This window comes from Labrus bergylta, chromosome 15 (genome assembly GCF_963930695.1).
Source record: "Labrus bergylta chromosome 15, fLabBer1.1, whole genome shotgun sequence".
NCBI classification, from domain to species: Eukaryota; Metazoa; Chordata; class Actinopteri; order Labriformes; family Labridae; genus Labrus; species Labrus bergylta.
Genome location: NC_089209.1, coordinates 20,116,706 through 20,132,703, shown reverse-complemented (window position 1 = coordinate 20,132,703; position 15,998 = coordinate 20,116,706). Strand labels below are relative to the sequence as shown.

At 41.0% G+C, this 15,998-nt stretch overlaps 1 protein-coding gene across 1 annotated transcript; it reads right to left on the bottom strand.

The window, feature by feature from the left end:
• Positions 1 to 1,315: 1,315 nt before the first annotated feature.
• Positions 1,316 to 14,151, bottom strand: LOC109983671 (hormonally up-regulated neu tumor-associated kinase homolog). Its single transcript, XM_020633479.3, has 11 exons — positions 13,587 to 14,151; positions 12,076 to 12,198; positions 11,683 to 11,852; positions 9,320 to 9,375; positions 9,054 to 9,192; positions 8,763 to 8,890; positions 6,343 to 6,478; positions 5,743 to 5,920; positions 5,514 to 5,597; positions 4,179 to 4,473; positions 1,316 to 4,090 (listed from the first exon to the last, which is right to left on the bottom strand). The coding sequence occupies exons 1-11, from the start codon at positions 13,845 to 13,847 to the stop codon at positions 3,321 to 3,323; spliced, it is 2,340 nt and encodes a 779-aa protein (XP_020489135.2). The 5' UTR covers positions 13,848 to 14,151; the 3' UTR covers positions 1,316 to 3,320.
• Between the last annotated feature and the right edge of the window lie 1,847 nt (positions 14,152 to 15,998).

Sequence of the window (15,998 nt, the reverse complement as noted above, 5' to 3'; positions counted from 1 at the left end):
TCAGTTCAAAGGTCAGAATATGTCAGGATGAGGGAGAGGATAGTAATTGGAAGGTACCACAAATGTTGAATGCTTTGCACTTGTGTCTGTCTACTCTAATGACCTCTCAAGGCACTTTAAACAATGTGTCATCATTCACACATTCATACACTGTTGGCAGAAGCTTTAAGCCAAGTGCCTGGTTTTGTGAAAGGATTGAATCACCTTCACACACATTGAGCGACTGATGTTCCCGTTACAGGCGCATGCTCCTCTTACAGAGCAATGTTCACCGTAGCATGCATTTAAAGGCAATGTTCCAGTAGCCATGGATACGTCCTTATGTGTAACATGCATTATTAATTCATTTTCCATACCTTGTTTGTCAAATTCTTACGCACATGCACCATTCACAATCACACCGACTGCGCTCTGCTCTCAATATGGGGAGGGGGAGAGGATAATGGTGTCTGTTTTATTTATTAAGTTTTTTATATTCTAGGAATATAAAAAATGTAACAATTGAATTTATTCTCTTTGAACATTTACACTTGTATTCCTCTAGGCTAACTCAGGATGGCAGCTTGTCTGTTAACCAGCCACTGTTGTTGTCATTGTGCCGTTTGAATGTCTGTGTTTGTCTGATGCCGTATCAGAGCTTACTGGTTCATATCAGTGTTAAGTAGCCAGAGTGGTAACTAGAGTGGGGGGATGTATCCAGCTCAGTGGGTTCAATCTGTCCTTATTGGGCACACACAGAACATGGGCCATACACAAAGACACACATAAAAAAAAAACAGAGTATCAAGTAACGCCCTCTTAATTATTTAGCAGTTGCGAAGAGCGCCACAAAGCGGCAACCAGATTCCTCCACATCTTTTCAGCAGGCCTGAATATTAATGAGCCAGAGGGAGGAAAAAGAGGAAAGACATGTGCAAAGATCGAGTGTGATAAAGGAGGCCTTCGTCAGATGTTAGGGAAAAGAGGGTTTCAGATTGAATGATTTGGGGGATAAATCTACGTTAAAGTATTATGACTAAATCAATTTAGCATGCTGACCTAACACCTTTAAAATGGTCTTATGAAGAATAGGCTTCGTGCAGCTAAATGCAAGATACATAACAACATGGCTAAATGAAAAAGTGCCAACAACCTCTGTTTAAAAAATGGTTTATTAAACTATTGTAAGTGGTTTTCAGGTTTGCTATCGTTTGACTTCAGCCATTTTGGTCCTCGTCCAAACCATTAAACTCTACAGATTGTAACACGAGTACATCAAGGTCATCCGATAAGCAAACAAAGTAGCACCCACATAATCCTCGGTAGTTATCAAAAAGAAGCTTATTTCTGGTTGATAATTGGAACAAAGTGTCTGATAACTCTTAATCAAAGATTACAGCAGGAGAACAGAGAACTACATGGAAGTACCCCACGATCTGAATGAGCACTTTCTTAATGAATCATTTCTGAATGGACTGACTTTTACTAAGTCAATGTTTTCAGTGTAAGTGAATATAATCAGTTTAGTGGGTAGTAAATAGTATAATTAGCTTGCTAACCAGCTTGAATTACTTTAAGACAATTTCATGTGTAGGTACTAAGATTATTACTTTTTATTTGTAGTTGAACAACCAAACATTGGGGAGGTCCAGTGGTTGTAATATTTAATTTGATAGATAATATTATTAAATGAAAAACATGCTGCCGAATAAACTAAATAGTTAAATAGATATTTAACCTGGTTTTGTGATGTGTTTATGGGTGGAATGAACCTTATGTTGAACCAATGTTGTGTTTACATACAAATATTACAGCCACAGAAAGAGCTAGCATTCACTTCTCTGTAAACAGAAAATCAATACTTGGCTGGAGTGGATTTATCATGTCTTTGCACAGTATGCTGTGAGACGTCCAATTGAGCATGTGAGAAGAACGGTGTACAAAACTAAAAAGGCCAAGAAGACAAAAAAAGACAAATTAATTTTGTGTTGTTTTACTTTTTAATGATAGTACAAAAATGTTTTTAAACAGCAGTAAATACAAAATATAACAAGTGTGTGTGTGTGTGTGTGTGTGTGTGTGTGTGTGTGTGTGTGTGTGTGTGTGCATTCTGCACTTCACATTGTGACAGGTGGGGATTGACATGTTGATGTTGCAGCAGACGACTGTCAACAGAAGCTTGACCTAAAGCCAAACATACCAAAGTAATGGGCTTAGTTGGAGTTGAATGTTTGGCACTGCATGTTTTTTTGTTTTAGAAGGGAGCACTGTTGATGGGCAAGGCATGAGTGAAACTTTTTTATGGCTCAGTTAGCTGTCTTCTCTTTTTGAAACTATTTTGTCTGTTGTACTGCTGTGTTTCAGGTTTGATATATTCTATAAATGAAGGTCATCTAAATCTACTAATGAACTGCTTCTCTGATCTGCCCCAGTAAAGACCATGAATAATGACGATCCAGAAAACAATTCAGCCTCTTTCTAACATTACTTTTTGTCGTAGGCTACTACAAAGTTCAAGGGGGAAAAAAGGCAAAATGACTGATTGCTAATGTTAGACAACGGCACATGATAACATTCGATTATGTCATTTCTCAGCTAAAACGACATTAGCTAGAAGTGGTTAAAGGCTGATGGTGGCTTACTTTAGACGACAGCTAGTGTTGAATTGGTCACTTCACTGCTAATGTTTACTTTTGCAAGTGTTTAATGCTAAAGTTAAACCACACTGATGACAGAATTCAACCGCTCCTGAGCTTACTGTATAGGGTCATGTTATACAAACTAAAACAGAGACATAAGCTAGAAGAGGTTGTTACCAACGTTATTGTTGTTTGAAACAAACACTTCCTAGCTTACCTTTCCTTGAAAAGTGTTACACTATATCACAGGAAAGGTGTTGATAACCAGCTAATGATGTTAGCTAAGTTGTGGTTGCATGCTAGCGTCAGCCGTTGTCTAATGGAAGAAAATAGGTTTTTAAAACTCTTGTTTTACCTTTGCTGGATGTTGCTCCAGCTTTTCATTAGTGGTCTTTTTAGTTGCGAATAGATAGAGAAGCGATGATTTGATAACGATATGACCAATGTATATCTGCAAACCTGGAACAGAGCCGTAAGACATACAACAGAATATCAGCATTTGAGCCACCCACCCAGAGTTTAACATCAGAGGAAAACAGCTACTTTGTTTGCCTGAATATTGTTTGACAACACAGGCCAGTATTTCTGAATTACAGATCTGCTTTTCCAATGAGCCACTAACCTGAATCTTATATCCTCTTGCTTTTGCGCCCCTTTCTGGCCTCTATCGCTGCCTCTCTTTTGTGTTGTCCCATCTATGATTCAGTTGTCCATGCTGTGAAGCTGGTTCTTATTCCTATCTGTCTTTCCCTGCAGGGCTGAAGGAAGAAGGGGCAGGTTCAGGTCCGCTACTTGTCGCTGGAGAGATGAACGTAACTGTACTGAGTTCCTTTTTGATCCATTTATTCCTCCTCCAGCCACCCCCCTGTCTCTCCCTCCTGCTGCTACCAGATCTTTCCTTTTGCCCCTCTCCTGTCTTAGACTCTTAATGACCAAAGTGTGTTGTCTCTGCGGGGGGAAGGCGGGAGGTTTAGACCCGTTCACCAGAAGTCCTGGGGGCCCAGGACGAGTCAACCCTACCCATGTCATCTTCCTAACTCGTCCATCTTTAAGCCCCACATTGCGCAGGCGGGGCAGCAGTGCAGAGGGTGACTTCTGGGTTGTCTCCATGGTACCCAGATGGTCCTTATCTGAGGTGTTTGTGTCGGCCTCCAAAAGCATCCTGGGAGAGATGCCATTATTCTCAGAGGAATAAAATGTCTGCAACTTCTCCAGACGCTCATTGATGCTCAGGTGATGAGAGTGGTCGTCCTGGTGACGGTTGTCATGAAAGCAGTCTGACCCAGGGTCTGCAGCCCCGTCTGATTGAGTCGTCCTGAGCGGGTGCATATGTCTGATTGGTTTTGAAGTGCTGCTGTCTCTGATTGGCTCAGCTGGTAAGGGGACTTGGCAAGGGGCGGAGTCACAGAGTTGGGATGCAGAGCTTTTAGGCGGAGAAAGATGGACAAGTTCTCTGTCTCCGAACAGAGACACTGAAAAACAAAAACATACAGATGCAATAGAATAAATTAAACGTTGGATGTGTAAAGATTTTGCTTCTGTATTAATTCAAAGCCTTACCTTCGGGGAACAGCGGCATCTCCCTGGTGTCCACAGTGATGGCGATCTCTTCATCAGTTGCCCCCTCCTCTGCCGACAGATGGGCAGGGGAGGGGGAGGGACGGCGAGGTGGTATTGAAGGGGAGGAATAGTGAGGTAGCTTGGGTAAAGAAGGAGAGGGTGGATGGTTCTCCGTGTCCTCTCGATGGTCCCTCACGTGCAAGTCTTCAGGCCTCTTCCTGGCGCTCTGGTATTCAGTTGTCTGTCTCAGAGGTCGGCTGGACTTCTTTGAGGTCTTTCCATTGGCTGGTTCATGCTAAAGACAGGCAGTGGTTAGTTGAAAGAATGGTTTCTACTAGCACAATTTGATGACAAAAGCTCCTTTTACACAAGCTCTGCACTGCTGAACTTGCCTCTCACTCTTTTGTTGATATTGCAGATATGCTTGTAGCAATATAAATGCATAAAAAAGGTCATCTTGCCAATTGGCCAGACTAGTTATGTGTGCATTCTGGACAGAGGTTTATGACATTCTTCCATTTTTTACAATCGTAAAGTTGACGGTATTCCCTAAACTATGTAGCCTTGGAATTTTTCCTGAAAATTGTAAACTGAGAAATACAGATATGAAAAGAACCGGCTTACCAAGACATGGGTTTCATAAGTTTAAGAAAACACGTGCTAACAATTCAGCAGTTTGAGAACAGCTTCATGAAACTGCGTAAGACTTCTCTTAGGATCTTCTTTAGAGCAAATTCAAGGGGGAAAAAATGACTGTGGGGAGTTTGAGTTCTTATGTGAAATAGAAGAAAGACTGTTGACAGTGTCTTTGTAATGGAGCAACCAGAGCCACAATGTCTCTTTTAAAATATTTGATTAGATAATTGAACAACGTAACTCGGCCACAGCACCTGGTTGATGAATGAAGACACTGCAGTTTATTCAGTTTATGCACCTTTAAGATCATGTAAATGCTGAAAATTATTTTTGTCATTTGTTGATGTTGGTCTCAAATAAATGCAGTATTTCAACATAAGAACACTTGCTAAAAATCACAGTTGTCAGATGCAGGACATCACAAGGCCTTTAAAAAGTTAAATATATATACATTTCTGCCAGATTTTTAAAGATGTATTTCTTCCTAGGAGTAATGAACCACAGACAGACTAGGGAAAGTCAGAGTGTATTCAGAGACCATCTAAATCACTTTTGGTGAAAAACTTTAAAGGGCTTAAGTGATGAATAAATACAGCATGACACCAGCCTTATCCTCTAATAACCTGCTATCATATTCCATCCTGACATGATAACTGTGTTTGTGTTAACAATGCTTAGACAGCTGATGGTTGAAATTACCTGTTGCTGAGCCTTTGATTCACTGTTATGTCTCTCTCTCCATGTGTTCTTGCTCGGCAGACTCCAGTCATTGCTCTCTAGCTTCTGACAAATCAACAACAATTTGTGACTGTTAAAACTTCACAACACAACAGGAGGGTTACTCATGTATAGCTGGAATCTGAAGAGATGTGTTGATGCAGGCTTTTGTGTGTGTGTGTGTGTGTGTGCTTGAAAATGAGGTGTGAACCTTGCTGGCCTTGGCTCCTTTCTGACTCCTACTGAGTTTGTTGATGAGCAGATGATAGGAGGCCGTGATGGCTGAGGGTCTGTTGGTTGTGAGTGTGTGTATGACTTCAGAGAGGGAGTAACCCAGCGTCTCTGTCATGTAGGAGAGCACAGACGAGTTCAGATCCTCAGGGCACAGTCTGGAAATAATGAGAGAAGGATAGGGAAAACAGTCATATATAAAGTGTGAAGATTGAGGCAGAGAGGAAATCTGAGCAGCCGGTAAGGATTTGTTGGTCATTTTGGTTTGCTGAGCAGAACAGAGCTGGAACATTTCTCAATTCACTCCGTTCAGAAAAAGCAACATTGCCAGGAGGAGCCGTACATGATTACATTTCCACACTGTGTAAATGGAGAAAAGCCTTTAAGCCTTGCTAAAATAATATACAAAGCTGTTAACCTACTGACCACAAGAATTCTCATTTTGTTAGAAATCTCACAGTGATCTCCGTCTTGTTCTTTTTCCAAAACTGTAATGTTTGCTGTTGTAGACCTTTGAAAGAGGAGAGACTTTGTGTCCCACTTTGCTTTGATGGTTCAAAAATGCGAGTACCATTTGTACCTGTTTTTATGCGAGAGGATGTGAAGAGGCTTCTTGGCATATCCCTCGTTGATCCATCTCTCCTCCATCACAGCTCTCACACTTGGTCTCTTATCTGGATCCGGCTCCAGGAGAGACAGCACAAAGGCTGCAGCACCTGAAAAAGAAACACGGGTGAAGCAGTTTGACATTTGTTCTAACTTTGTATGATATCTGTATTTTGTCTAAGTACTCAGTTAATTATTTAGTTTGCTTGATATGAAATGTAACTCTTCTTCCCCCAGGGAGTCTTATCAATCAATTCTGCAGTTCTACTTCACTTAACAGAAAGCTTTAGCATCTTTCAGCTCACTGTTTTGGTTCGTGAATTTTGTGTTTGAAATTGACATAAAAAAAAAAGAAAAAAAAGATGGATGCATATCTGATGGTAAGTTTAAGAAATGTAAATAACTAGAAAGTGAAATAGTCAGATATGTCACCAGAAAACTGACAAGGTGGGCAGAAACATCAAATTAGTATTTATGCTTTGTCTCAACTGGGTTAGTGCGACACAACAACTTAAAAATGTGATAATATGTTAATGTCAAACTCTCTTTTGTCTGTAGCTCCAAGTGGCCAAAATAAACGACATAAAGCAGATTTTAAAGTTGTTGGGCCATCTCTAGTTACAAACAACTATGGGTCAACAACCGTCTCTTATTAGACATTAAATTTGAATTTCACTTGAAAAAGGTTCTTCTCAATGTTCTACTAATGAAATACAAAGTGCTTCACAATGAATTGTATTCACACACGCATTATGGCCATGCGCTGGCCTGCTTTAAGGAAGCAGTGTTGTTATCTTATAAGGGCACATTGGCACCCAGATTTGCAGAATTTATGTAAGAGCCAGTGTCGCAGAGCTAGTCCCAACCGCAGGGCCGATGTCACTCATTGTGATTTAACTGAAACTGTATCAGAGACAGCAGCATGGAGAGAGGCAGGATTTCCCTTCAGGTGAACTCGTTCAACCTGTCACCCTGTGACACAGAGCTGTCCTGTGACAGCCAAGCTGACAGTTTGACTCCAGATGGGGAATCCTGATAAGCTCCACAGCCTGGAAGAGAGTTTGCAGAAATACAAGCTCAGACTGCTCCATCCAATTTGCAACCAGAGGCGAAACGGATTGTCTGAGATCAATTTGGTCTGTTTGTAACTGACTAAATCAACTGCATCAACTATTGATTTTTATCAGTAAACTAGTGGAGGAAAAGACTCTTAAGACACGGTTGTTCATACTGATGTGAAAAAATTATATAACAAAAATGGGGGAAAAATTGGGATTTACATAAAAGAAAGATTATCGCGCAAAACAGGCAAATGAAACCGAAAGAAGCGTAGCTAACAGTGTCGCTAAAGTTAACAATCAAGTGAGGTAACTGCTTTAAAAATGATCAAGTATGACAGGAAATATTGATGCAGAAGAAAAGCAAGGTGGTACTGGTTTAAAAGAAAAACATACAGTCCCATACAGAGGCAGCATGAAGTCTGAAAGTTAATGTTGACAATTCAGACACCCGTCTATGGCATCGATGTAACCGCTAATCTGATCTTGACACAGTTTCTGAGCATCAGAGCCAGACTCCTTTTCCGCCGCAGTAACAGGAGCTGTGTTTGTTTGTGGTGATGTGGAGCCATGAGTGTAACGAAGTGACTATGTGAGAGAGAGACCAAAATAAAGCAGAGAGTGACAGAGACACTGAGGCCACTGTGTACTTGTTAAAGAACGAGAAGTTAAAAAAACAAACAGTGAATCATTTTTTCCATCTACAGCGTCTCGACAGGTTTGTGGTTAGGAGAAACAAATATTGAATCCCAGTTTGTGTTCTCAAGGATTTAGAAGAAGAAGATATATTTTATTAATCTCTAGAGGGGAAATTCACTTATACACTCTGTTATTGAGACATGCTACACACACAGAGGCTGAAATACACACACATGCACAAACAGGATCCTACGGGCCTGCACTAAATGTCAGGATGAGGGCGAGCGCTGCTGAGCTGGTGAGTGGTGAGGGGTTTGGTGCCTCAGTGCTCAGGAAGGGAACTGGCCACTCTGCAGCTACCAGACCAATTTCAGACCTTTTATTTTTTTTTACTTTTTATTCACAATACTCAAGGAAAAATGAACAACTTTAACAAACAATACTGCATGTTTAGGATCCCACATCCAATAACATGAAGCCCTGACTGTGTAACTAAAGACCATCCTATTGAAAATATTTTATTAGAGCTTCCATATTTCATGTTTTTAAATTGATTCTGAAGTCTATATTAATCCTATAAAATATTTTGGCTGATCTAACATACTGCACTGCACACTATTCTAATTACTTTTAATTCACACAATTCTTGTTTTCTGTGAAGAAGACACTCGGAGAAACAGGTACATTGTGGAGTTACCTTTGCTGACATCGCTGGGAATGCTGCCGATCTCTCCACTGACCATCTTGTGGTGCAGCTGTTTAATGTTGAAAGGCTCGACAGTGAAAGGCAGAGTCCCTGTTAGCATGGCAAACATACTCACACCTCTGCACACACAGGCACAGGGTAAAGAAACAAACACATTTGAAGGATGTTTACACAGAAATCACGTCTGTTTAATTGGGTTTAGTGTCTAAAAATGTGTAAAACAAGAACAAGAAATGGAACAACAGAAATCCTCAACAGGCACTCTTCAAACTTCTCACTTACATGGACCAGACGTCCACTTTGGGTCCATACTTCCTGTGAGCGAGCAGCTCGGGGGCCGCATAGGCAGGACTTCCACACTGCGTGCTGAGGAGCTCCAGAGACAAAGATTCAGTCTTCAGAGTGTTACTCAGGCCAAAGTCTGCGTGAAACATCAGCATTTCAACAGATGCACCAAATCGTTAAGACACCTTTCACCACGCTGATCTGTCCAACACATCGTGTCAACAAGTCAGACGTCTTTTGAGAAAACAGGAATGTCAACATACCCACAATCTTGATGTTGTTGTGTTCGTCCAGCAGAAAGTTTTCAATCTTTAAATCTCTACAAAATAAAAGACGAGAGGATGCTGTTAAAGGAAGGGGAACATTGTGGCTCACTGTGGTCAGTTTCATGAGCTCTGAACAAAATCCCTGTAGGATTTTGTAAGTTTTCATTATGGAGTCTTCTGGAGCAATTTACAGGACTTTAATGTTAGTTCAACTTATTTAAAGAAATATGATTAGATTGGACTGGAATGAACCCACAGAAAGAAAAAGAAAACGGGAGGCTAAAGTCGGGTTTGGGCAGACGTCAAGCTTTAAAATCACAGTTTTTTATTTGCAATTTCTCTGAATGAACATTGAATCATTATTTAGAGAATTATTTAGTTTTGACAGCATCCATCATAACTTTTAAGTAAAGCTAAACTTCACTTCTACTACTCTTTACTGTATTTCTACGCTTACTGTTTTTCTAGACGTATTGTCCTTTCTCCACCCAAAGATGTATCTTTGTGTTCACCTGGAAAAGTCGCCAGAATCCCCCTGAAAGAACCCCAGCCTCACCGCTAACCACACGGCCTGCTCTCAAACTTCTGAGCTAAATGAAAATGTGCGGTCAGGAGAGAGAGAGAGAGAGAGAGATCCCCTATAAACTTTAGCCTGGGAATCAGCCATGCTCCTTTCATCTGCCCTCATCTAACCAACAGACACAAAATCCAGAAAACACGGCTCACACAACCCGAGGAAAAGTTGAATGTCAGACGGAGGAAGAAAAGAGGAAGAAAAGAGCGAGAGCAGACATTGTCATAAAGGAGAAAATGTATGCGGTGAGCATATTGGATGTGGGTGGCATGAGGTGCATTCAAGTGCAAATTTTCTATTTATTTCCAGTTTAATCATCTCTGTGCAGGACTGCGGTGGAGAGTGTGAGTGTGTGAGCATGTGGGTGTGTGTGTGTGTGTGAGACAGAGAGAGGTGTTTTTGACGGGTTGAAGGCGACATCGTTTAGGGACTTCATTAGAGAGGAAGTCCATGATGTTGTGATGATGTGTGAATCATGGCGCCGGCGCAGGATGATGAGGTCATTGCCTGGTAATCACATTCCCACCTTCAGAGTAGCCAAGGTCCTAAACTAAAGCCCAGCGCTGTGCATCATGTGTGTGGATGCACTGAACGAGTGTGTATGTGTGTGTCAGAGAGAGAGAGAGAGCTGGGTCTGTAACACCTACACAAACTAGAATGCCATTAAAATAACACTCTTAACTCTCAGATTTCCTTTCTCTTAGTGTTTCCTCCTCTGTAGGCTGTTAATGCCCTGCAAACTACTTTGTGTGTGTGACTGAATGAACAAGTCTGACCTTTACTTCACCGTGCAACAAACAGCTACTGTGTGCAGGTAGATTTGCCCTCCTATGTCCTGGGTAGACAGTAATATTAGAGCATCTTTCTTAAATGTATTCACATCATTAATGTCCAAATATCTGAAGACATGACATGCCATTTCAGCAGTCCTCTAGGTACACTAGTTACATGTCTAACAGAGATTTTGTATGTAGATGAATGGATGAATGGATGAATTGATGGATGGAGTACTTCATTAAACACCAAGGGTAAATTGGTTTAAACCCTAATGTTTACCTACCCTAGTGTCTGTAAGGTAAATATTAATCTAGAGTTCACAGTGTTGTTACCTTAGGGTTAGCATTGAGAATAAGACAGAGGGAAAGAGCTAGCCTGGCGCATTCAAAGTTAACAAAATCTACCCAACAGCACCGGTTAAGCTCCATATGTGACAGGTCATAAATCTATTCTTTTATCCATCAAAAAAATAAAAGAAGGTCATTTATGCTTTTACATTGGGACGGCTGCAGCTCAGTTAGTAGAGTTGTCGCCTCTCAACCAGAAGGTCGAGGGTTCAATTCCCAGCTGAGCAACATGTCCAATGTGTCTTTGGGCAAGACACTTAACCCCGCAGTGGCAGTGTATGAATGGATTAGTACTTACTCTCTGATGTATATTTAAGTTGCTGTAAAAGTATGACAATCTCATCTGTTGATCTAGATAATAAAGGCAAAATAATATTCCACAATTTGGATTATAAACAAAGTAAAGAAGGTTTCAATTTCATGTAATTTCTGATCCCAACTCAAAGTAGGTCATCCAGAGGCCATTCTGTATCTGCTCACATGTCCTTATTTAAGTTTTACACATGACTCATGAAGGGGGCCTAACTATGCATGGTCTCAGCTGTATTTGATTTGTATAAAAATTACAAAAAAGACAAAAAGAAAAAGGCCTAAGAAATACTGCTGTCACAATGCAAAGAGTACACTGTGTATGAGTGTGTGTGTGTGTGCTGTAGTCTCACCTGTGTACGATGCCATGTTTGTGCAGGTGATCCACTGCAGAGAGGATCTGGCGGGTGTAGCGCCGCACCTCCCTCTCCTCCAGCCTCTTCCTCTCACAGATCCTGTCCATCAGGTCTCCTCCTGCACACAGCTCCATGGCCATGTAGTAACTGTTCTCTGTCTCCAGTGTCTGACACACACACGCACACACACACGCACACACACACACACACGGGTATCAATGTGCATAGATCCATTTATTCAACAGCTACGGTATATTCAGTATATATGATAACCTTTAAACCAATGTTAATACTAAAAAAAACTGTCCACTACTTGTATGCATTTCTGATGGTTTGTTTGTGTCTGTGATGTGTTTATGTGAAATTGTGCTAAAGTTTAATTTCATTTACCTCTAGCAGGACGACAATATGAGGATGTCGCACCATCTGATGAATTCGAGGTTCTCTCTTCATGTTCTTCAGCACGTAAGAATCCTGTCGGGCTTTCTTCTTGTCGATCACTTTTATGGCCACCTTAACACACAAAAAATGAGAACTCTCTATTTGGAGGTGTTCTGATGACCACATTGTTGTAATGTAAACAGAAACAGAAATCAACATGACCTCTGATCAGTTAGACTGGTTTTTAAAGGATTTGCATTTTAAGCTTAACTCAGACATTTTGTCCAGTGGCAGAAGTCATGAGCCCTTTTTGGCCTCTGAATCTAACTTCAGTCTATGTTAATTGATGCTAAAAACGTGATCTTTTTGAAGGTTTGGTGAAAAAACAATAGGATAACTGAAAACAAATTACAGTTCCCGAAATCTTAACTGATTGGTAAGTTGCTGATTGATGGTAGCTTGAAGTCTTTTACAATTCACTTATTGCACTTTTGTGGATAACTTTGGCCTTTAAGATAATAAAGAGCAGAAAAATAAACCATACAAAAAACACCAACAACACCTGGCCTACACAAGAAAGAAAAATGTGTATGAATGACGGTATATTGTAGGTAAAGTTTAAGGGTATCGTTTTACACTCCGCTGTGTGTAGAAAATAAATAAATAAAAATCCATCAAATAAAAATCTCCTTTAGTCTACAACAGTGTGTGTTTGCTTATTGGCAGCCTTGACCTCCACAGGTGTCGAACCTGTCGAGGGTAACCAGGGTTAAGTGGAGCAAACACCCCCATGGGTGAGTTTGGTCGTCACCATGGCAACAAGGTCAGGTACACATGAGCCAGGGTCAGACTCAGTGACTGATGAAAGAAAGTTACCCATATATTTTCCATCAGATACACATACACACACCTGGCCTCTGCTGTGGAAGTAAAACTATTCTGCCGGTTAAGAGCCACAACATCAGAAATGGACAAAACAATAACAAACATAGTCATGGGTTTGTTTTTAATTACTTGCAAGAATAGAGTAACATTTGATGAAAATACTATCTATACTTTCCCTGAATGCAATAGTTGCTTTGGCATCTTCACAACAAATGACAACATTGATCACAACTTTGTACTCACACTAACACAGCTTTGTTTTTATTCTGCTTTTGATCTGTATACATTTTGTTTTTAGAATTCCAGATATAACAGGAACAGATCTACTTTAAACACTTTTAAAGATTTGTTTCCAAAAAAAATCCCCTTTAACAGTCACGGTTATAAAAAAAAGTAATTGCAGATGGTATGACTGTTTTTTGTACACATAACAAGAATACTAAAAGGGTTTGTGTTCTTCCGACCAAAGTGGGTATAATTATCAGTTACAATCCACAAAGTACAGCTTGTTACTGTGTACTCATAATCTTGTTAGTGTGTGATCTTTTTCATGCCAATATGTCACCCTCCAATCTGAGCCATTACACTTCATTTCCTCAGTCTCTTAATCTTTCAAATCAGCGGGTAAAACCAACCTTCTCCCCCGTGCCGATGTGCAGCCCCTCCATCACTTTGGCAAACGATCCCTTGTTGATCATCTTCCCCACCAGATAGGAGCCGACCCGTTTGGAGTGGGGAAAGCTCCGCAGCAGCTCCCTGGGGACCTTCAGAGAGGGCAGAGAGAGACGCTCCCGGCCCAGTGCAGAGGCTTCCCACTGGGACACGCCGCGCTCTCCTTCACCCCCTCCTTCGGCCACCATGTCCTCTGGAGAGGGCTTCACTGCTGCAGCTGGCATCCAGGACAGGGACAGGGCCCGGGCCCCATGTGGCTGCCCCTCACACACACAGTCAAATCCAAAAAGAAGACAATCTACACAAGGCTAACATACCAACACACACACTGGTTGACTGCTTCTAAAAAAGTCTCCCTCAGGAGCAGGTGTGTGCATATTCGTTGTCCTCGCACTCTCAGGTAAGTGGATCCTTTACTCCAGACTGTCTGATGGAGGACTCCTCTTTTCTTCTTGTTTTATGTGATCTTTGAATAAATACAGGAGCCTCAAAGTTTCTCTCTCTCACGGTGTATGCAGCAACAGCTCCTTTCTGTTTCTCTCGCTCCGTCTCTCTCTGCCGGTTAGTGGATGATTAACTGTTGTGTTCTCAGGTCAGCTGCACTGATGAGGAGGACATTCAACACCGTAATTACCCCCCCTCTGCACACACCAAGCTGCACACATACTCACAGTTACACAGTAACCACTTAAACTCTATTACTCTACTTCCTTTGGTTGCCTTTGTAATCTATTTATATTTTCAATTCAGCCCGTTCGAGACTGATAAAATCAGGTGAGGATGCCTCAGAGTTGTTGGGACACACTGATGAGTACGGGTTAGAGGAAGACAGACAGATGGGGTTTGGTTGACTCTAAAATTTAAAGCCTTGGATATTTGTTTTCAAGTGTATGGGACCAAACTTTTTCAATATGACAGTTTTAAACTCCTGTTGGGATTTTTTTGATCTGTGACGATTTGTGCCCCCCTGTAGACAAAGTGGTACGTCTTCTCTCTCTTCGTTGATCTTTTTTCTGACCCAAAAAATCTCATCATGCTCTCTTTAAACAGTGAAATGTATCACTCATTGTAAATCTTTGTTTTGGTACAGACATAAGAGAGCTAACAAGCAGACAGACGCTTTTGGCTAAAGTGACGCACATCTGACGATACAAGCAAGGATCAAGTTCAAGTTTGGTTGTACAGAGTCGACGAGTGTTTAGAAGTAGATCTTTATCATCATCATCAATAATAACATTCACAGCTTCCCCAACATCATCATCCTCATGATGAATATTTTAATCAACTTCCTCAATATCATCAGTAGCATCAATATCATTAAGCCTGTATAGGTGTTTTTGAAAGTGCTGGGTCTTGAGCTTTATAAGAGTTATAATCAGCATCAGAACTATCCTTAAATATCGTCATTACCAAACAAAACCATCGTCGTCATCATCATCACTATTGTCATCAATAATATTAAGTTCATAGGTGTTCATGAAAGAGCTGGGTCTTTAGCTTTCTCTTAAAGGTGGAAAGAGACTCTGCAGATCGAATGGAGTTTTATAACTCATTCCACACCAGGGGGAATACAGAGGAGAAGAGCTAGCTAGAGACTTAGGGCCCTGTTGTGAAGGGACGACATGGCGCCACTCATTTGCAGAACATAGTGGGCTGGAGGGAGTGTAGACCTGAATAAAGACTGGGCTGTTTGGTTGCTTTTTTTCAAGTGATGAACAGGGTTTTTGAATTTGATCCGAGCTGCAAAAGTAACAATACAATAGTAAATATGTTCATTACAGCATGAGTTTTGATTGAATAATCAACTAGAAATCAAGTTCATAGAGCAGTAATGATTCCCTACAAGAATACTTTACTGTTGACCTCTGCAGGGTCATTATCTTTTCTTTGGCCCTGAAGGTTACCGGTCATGGTCAACAACAGAACGGCTCCCATATAGCCGGGGCGGATTGAGTTTCTTTGTTTACAAGCCTTCACCAGAGCAGATGTCTACTTACTATGACCATAAAGTCTGGTTCCAAACATGATGGTTTTAATGATTGTACTTGAACGGTGAGTTTACATGATAACACAGATAATCCCAAATAAAAACAAACTAAAGCTGTGAGGCCTTCAACTTAAATTGATGATATGATGATAGGATAATACTGGAAAAACTGACCGTGGTTACAGAGGCTTGTGTTATGACAGTGATCAATGGAAAGTGGTGGTGAGGTTTTTGTGCTGATGAGTGATGGCCAGCATTGAAATATGGCTGCTTTTCTGCTACTGTGTGTTTTTAAAGTGTGTGAGACTATGTGTGTGTGTGTGTGTGTCAGGGTCAGATTGCAGTGTGTCGATGCTTGATTCTTTCTCACTCAGCTGATGAAAGGAGG